General features: G+C 30.9%; 1 protein-coding gene across 1 annotated transcript; it reads left to right on the top strand.

Moving 5' to 3' along the window:
• Positions 1-743: 743 nt before the first annotated feature.
• LOC108968379 (ejaculatory bulb-specific protein 3) lies at positions 744-2,011 on the top strand. Its single transcript, XM_018932378.1, has 2 exons — positions 744-848; positions 1,443-2,011. The coding sequence occupies exon 2, from the start codon at positions 1,465-1,467 to the stop codon at positions 1,846-1,848; it is 384 nt and encodes a 127-aa protein (XP_018787923.1). The 5' UTR covers positions 744-848; positions 1,443-1,464; the 3' UTR covers positions 1,849-2,011.
• Positions 2,012-6,960: the final 4,949 nt, after the last annotated feature.

Genomic DNA, 6,960 nt, shown 5'->3' with positions numbered 1-6,960 from the left:
CGTATACCGTCATTTGTTAATAGGCGAATTGAAAACCGATGGTTTTCATTACAATTATGAACATGGTTAAATACGTAAGTAGTTTTGGTGAAAGGTTTTTAAAATTTTTGATGGAAATATTACAAAATTTCCACTGGTATTCCCCGTAAATTAATATATTCTTATGACAACTTTAAAATTCTTTAAAAGCTCTTTCAAGAAAATGAAAAATTGCAGTAACAAAGTGAACAAAATAATAAGCTGTATTATACAATCTGTATGAAAGTTTTTATTTATATATGTATATTCACTGCTTTTGTAAAATTATGTTGAAATGCAGTGTAATCTGTAAAAAATTGTGCAAAATTTAATATTGAAGGAAATAGATGTATCGTGAAAAAACAACTGAGCTTAATTCACCCGAAATACACATATTTATTTAACAATAAGTCTATTTAGAAATATGTAGGTATTGTATAATCAAGGTACAAATAATATATATGCATAGAGTATGTAGTTAACAATTTAAAGGTGAACATGTGAGCTTTCGATACAAGTAGGAGAAAATTATGTCAGAAAATTCAATCGAAAACTACTCATCAGTGACCTAAACTTTTTTAAGTTAATAGCTGCTTATTTCTTATGAAATTAAAGGGATATATATGTGTTTGTTAAATTAAATATATATGTACATAAGAGCATTTAACAAGGTAATTAACCCATGAAACTAATAACAAGCATTGATTGCTTCGTTCGCATAAGCTATAAAAGCGTGATAGTTTCGATAGCTTTTGCAGTTGCTATAAGTTTACGATACAACACGGTGTACGTTCGTTGCTTAAATCTTTTGTTTCGTTTCTCTTGTCGTTGTAAGTTTAAACTCAACTATATTTTTTTATTGCTTATTAAAATGATATTGTGATCAAGGTTTTAAAGTGTTTATCAAAAGCAACTATCAGTTTTGATCAATTATTGAGAAATACTTTTCATTATATAATGAGTAGAATAATAACAAAATTATCTACATCTCTGTAGGACAATATATATATGTATGTATATATATGTCACATATATTATGCATATTATATATATATCACATATATATGATAGAAAGATATAAATATATATATATTAACGCTCATGTTTATTTTTTTGCACTTGATTGCTGACAATAAGTGCAAACAAAATACGTTAATGTATGCGCATGCAATATAATTACAGTGTTCAACCGTTGTACTCTAGCAGTGACAGTTACAAACTCAACAACATCATCTTAACATACAAATAACAATTTATTATGCGTGCGAGTATAGGAAATTTTATGAAAGTTTTCTTAATTAAATATTCCTTTGAATGGAAAAACAATAAATAGAAAAAAAGTTTCTTTATTAGAGGACTTGCCATCATTTATAAGTTTTTTCCACTTACAACATCACTCATACATATATCTTTATTCCCTACAGGCATTGAACATTTAAATATAAAATGAAACTCTTTATATTGACCGGCATTTTAGCTTTAGCTTATTTCACCACTGCCGAAGATAAATACACAACTAAATATGACAATATCGACGTTGATGAAATATTAAAGTCCGATCGTTTATTCAATAATTATTTCAAATGTTTGATTGAAACGGGCAAGTGTACACCAGAGGGACGAGAACTAAAGAAGACGCTTCCAGATGCACTGAAAACTGAATGTAGCAAATGTAGTGAAAAACAGAAACAAAATACTGACAAAGTTATACGTTATGTCATTGATAACAAATCTGATGAATGGAAAAAACTGCAAGCTAAGTATGACCCTGAGGGTATATATGCAGCCAAATATAAGAAAGAAGCGGAGAAACAAGGAATCACAATTTAAATCACCTTAACAATTCATAATATATATGACTAATACATATTGTAAATATTTTTGTCAGTACATATTTGTAAATAAGCACATCTATGTACACACATGTACTCGTGTAAGCGCTGACATATGTATGTGTAAATAAATAAATAATATTTCTGGGAATAGACATTTATATCTATGAACGTTTAGCTACTGATCAACTAAAGGCATGATAACTTTACTTGTTGAAAGTAATATACAACAATTAGATCATTTGCGGCTTTTTCCGTGATTATTAACTTATACTTACAATTTTTGAAAACTGGCAAAGAAGGGAAAAATTTTACCACTACCTTAAATCAAAACAGTACATAATAGCAAAGTACCTTGAAAAGTACCCTTGAAAAGTCTGAAGTTATTATCATTTAAACTTAGAAACTATACTTTTTCTTAAATTGAGCCTACTGGTTTAAAAATTTATTTAAGGCCATTGAGAGATAAACAATTCGAATTCCAATTCGAAGCACAATCTACACAAAATCTAAATTATTTCTTATTAGTTAGAATATTTACAAAAAAAAAAATATTTACAAAACAAACACTTTTAAAGAAATGGTTCTAACAGTTTATTTACTATTCACATTTGTGTCGTTATTTGCTACATCCAGAATCAGGAAAAAACGATTTTATTAAAATGGTATACATACTAAATGGTATATTAAATTTTTTGCAGAAGTTGATAGTTGAAAGAAAATTAAATTTAATAACAGTCACCCATAAGGATGTGTCGCCTTTTCGTATAGTTTGCAGAAAGCCATATAAACCAATATGAGTAATATACGGAGGTATGACCGCAGAATCTGCATGGCACATTTAATATGGCGAAGGATAATTATTTATGAGTCTGTGGTCTCTGAATTTAAAACTTATTCTTTATAGACGAAAAACAAAAAATACTTAAACAGTATACCTAAAACACTAAATCTTGCAAAGAAACAGAAATTTTTCTATAAAGGTAATACTATAAACAGAAAATAAATAATAATTTAACTAAACATTTTTTTATTTTTTTTATTTTATTTTATTAAAGCTTACATAATAAACAAATTATTAAATAAACTAAAGTACGCAGCGCTAGCATCAAAGGCTTTCGGCTGCAACTAAAAATTTTAAAAGTAGACTAATTAGCGAAATATTAACAACACCCTATTATTATTCGGAAAACATAAAATTTGACTAGACTTTTTTGTACGCCAAGTAAAGAATTAGTATGTTATCGCAATTTTTGCGAAGTGAACAATAACTTTTTATAAAATTCCACAATAAAGCTAGCTGAAAGTATTAGATAGTGAAAAAATTCATTATTTCTCCAATAAATGGTTTTACAAATCTCACGTCGTATAAGTCTCTTTGGGTTACACAGTATGGCATTAGAAAGATAAGTTACCGTACGAAAAAAGATATTTAGACTGTTTTCTGTTTCACTTAGTACTGTTTCAACCCTCGTCAAAAATGTTCAGCAGCACAGTTATAGAACATAGGTTGATGTCATAAAACCAACATCATCATACTTACAGTGGGACCAATTTTAAACAAAAAATCATTAATTATGTTCCTTGTTCTAATTTAGCGTTTTTGTTTCAAACTATTATCATATATATGTACCTATTAAGAGTTGTTAAATACGACACTCTAGGTAATTAGATTAGATTATTTTTTCACAATATGATACTACATCCATTATTATTATTTTTGGTTACTCAGGGAGTTTCACTTCGAATTTTCTTAATAGTACATCTAGATGAAATGTAGTCATACATGTCGGTTAATAAATTATTAAGTTTACGTCTAAATTTTATTTTAACAAAAAAATTTATGCTTAAAGTTTATCCTCAGTCTATGTGTGTTTTAATAATCTTAATAGTTGATTCTTTGTCGCAATTTGTTTGTATTTCGAAGTCATAGCAGAAACAGTCAAAAACGCAGAATCGTGGGTCGTGTCAGCTGATTCGACCTATCTTATGGGCGTGCAATGGAAGTGCCCAGTGAAAAACGCTACTCCCTTCTCTCTTTGACGTCGGATGACGTGAGAATCTACAGCATTTTGGTTTTTGCCGTCCAAACGTGTCAGCTGATTGCTCTCTCACAACCCAGGGTTGCCAATATCTATATACTGTAGTAATTATCAACTTTTATAATTCAATCTGTTCAATATGTTTGAAATTTTCTTAAAATAACTCAAAATCAGAGTCGAATGCTATTATTTATAAATATATTAACTATTTTTATTAGTCTGTTTTCAGTTTTGATATTTTATATTATAAAAAATGTTAATTGAAAACATAGATGTGTACAAAACTATATATGGGTATTGAGCAATGGCAACATTGCGCAAATCAAAACAAGTGGCAGTAGCGTTTTAGACTGTTTCTGCTATCAGTGTTGTCACTGTTTATTCGTACTAGTATGCCCTTTCTTCGTTTCCATACCTGGTAGTAACATTCGTTTGTCCTCGAACGACGTGCACCATTTTCTCATGAACTCTGAAACTGTTGTAGTTCGATTCGGTTCTTTATGTTCACCTACCTGCTTGACATCACCACCTGTAATTCAACTTCTTAACAATTTTGTACGGTCCTAGGAACTTTTCCTTAAACTGATACTATATTGTGTACGCTTAATAGCTACTAACTCATTTACATTTGTTCGGCTTCTCTCGTTGCATTAAAGTTTTTTCGGTTTTCTTCCTGTACTGATTTGATATTTTTCTAGGAACCTTTAACTCTTTGATTACTTCCTTTTCGATGTTTCACTCAACTTCACCTGGTTTTCTACACGCATGTTAAGCTCTGTTATTAATTGAATGGGGACAATTCTACGATTTGGGTATTTGTTTAAAGCGTTTGTAGGTTAGCGACGTTTTCATACCAAAAATAGCAGCTTATTTACGTAACCTATCAATTACTGCGAATGCACTAGTTTTTTTTGTCGAATGTAACCAAACAAATTTAGATAAAACGTTTTGAAACTATAAAATGTGGTTATGAGGTTTTGTAGTAGTAAATGATCTAAGTGATAGGTGATCATCTTAAAGAAAAGTAAGCCGTTTATGCAATGCTCCTATTATATATTCTTCCATTCCAGGGGAAAAGAGCTAGTTTTTTGGAGGTATCTTTGCATAAAATTTCAGAAGCGGTATAGAAATCTTCGTTAGGACCCTTTTCTAATATGGTCCAACTGCCTTTGTCTAATCATCTTCTTTTCGCAACGTAAGCGCAAATGCATTACAATTTAATACTATTGTAAATTTTTCTCTCAAATATATTCGCCACTTTTTAACGCTGTAATTACTGATAAATCCTCTAGTTCATATGAGCCGTACTTTACTTCTGTCTGAGTTGTTTTTCTACTCAAAAACTGTTGAAAATCTTAATCTTCTCTACATTTTTGCATAAATATTGCCCTATCTCGATATCACCAAGAGGGTTGTATACTCGAAGAACCGATGGAAGACATTATTTGTTCTGGTTCTATTTTGAAATTGCTACCATTCCTTAGCAAATCTGACAAAGGTTTCGTCAGTGATGCATATCTACTCACAAATAGTTTCAAGCAAGTGGTTTTCTATAATTTATCATTGGGTAATTTTTAATGGCCTTGATACGCATACCGCATCGCGATCCTATTTCTAAAACTCGTCTCAATTTTATTACTTCTCCATCGACGACTTTTGATGCAATAATGATGTCGTCCTTATGTATAGCAATCGTTCTGTACAAGGTATCTGAAAACATAATTTATAAGGAGTATTTCCTATAACTGGCCAAGCACCTTACTACAAATGAAATTCTGCACACTATTTCACCCTAGCAATGTATTCTCTATATATGCATTTATCCATTGTTGAATTGTCCTTGTATTGTCACCATTAAATTATGTTAGGCTTTCTTTCTTTCCAGAATTGTAAAAATGAAAATTTTAGGGCTTTTAAAGTGGTTTTCTATACGCATATCCACAGGCGTTTATCGACGTTATCGATTTCTAAGTGTCGTTTTGGCCGTTTTGTATTCAATAACGTTTACAATTTCATCATGGAAAGATACATCCAAGAAAAATTTACAATTGCAACTTTTCGTCCGATTTTGCCATTTTATTATTGTAATAATAGCCCAAGATTCATCTAATTTCATCTGCAGTAAATAATCAAACTGTTGATTCTGGTGCGAAGAATATCCACAAATTATTTGTAAACAACCACTACATTTACCTAAAGTGACAATTTGGTGTGGGTTTTGGCCTGGTGAAATCATACTTCCGTACTTGTTTCGAAATGAAGCTGGTGACACTGTTACCGTCAATGGAGATCAGTATAGACCAATGGCTAACTTATTATGCCCGCTTTTGGAAGAAGTTGATCTTGAAAACATCTGGTTTTAAACTTGTTTTAGTGGAAAGAGTAATCGAAAATTAGGTTAATCAAATTTATTCCTGAAAAAGAAGATGGATGGTAGAGTTCATTTAAATGGTGTTATGTTGAGAAATTAATTGCATGGATTGTGCTTCACATTGGATAAAAAACATTTAAATTTTATAACATGCTATACAAACAAAATTTGTCCCTTCGTTGTTTCTTCGTCGCAGTGTCTTTTTGAAGTCAGTGTTTCACTGTCTGATCATGCGTGAATCGTGTCTAGTTGTCATATTATTTTTGTTCAGTATTGTTTGATATTTCATCATGAAAACACTTATGACAGATTAACGTTTACAAATCGCTCAACTTTATTACGAAAAATCACGTTCTGTGTTTCGCGCAGTTCGCTCATTACTGAATTATATTCAACCGAATAGACCACATCCACACGCAGTGAAGAAAATATAGCAGCCGTTATGAGAGTGTACACGAAGAAGTTGGTTCCGCGCGGTTTGCAGCAACCCGGACTGACGGATGGAACGACTTTTTGCATTTTACGTCAAGTTTTTAAATTGAAAGCGTAGAAAGGTCTGAATCCGCTCGATCTTTCCAAGAGACATCGTTTGTTCCATGGGCTATTGAAAATATTCAAGCATATCCGACGTTTTCGAACCAAATTTTGTTTAGCGATGAGGTGCAATGGATATGTAAATATGCCGAATTACTGCATT

This window comes from Bactrocera latifrons, unplaced genomic scaffold (assembly GCF_001853355.1).
Source record: "Bactrocera latifrons isolate USDA-ARS-PBARC rearing strain unplaced genomic scaffold, ASM185335v1 scaffold_212, whole genome shotgun sequence".
Lineage (NCBI taxonomy): Eukaryota > Metazoa > Arthropoda > Insecta > Diptera > Tephritidae > Bactrocera > Bactrocera latifrons.
This window is presented reverse-complemented; position numbering and strand designations above follow the sequence as displayed.

What these genes read in the sequence shown, in the direction of transcription:
- LOC108968379 (XM_018932378.1), top strand. Translation starts at nt 1,465, where the DNA reads ATGAAACTCTTTATATTGACCGGCATTTTAGCTTTAGCTTATTTCACC.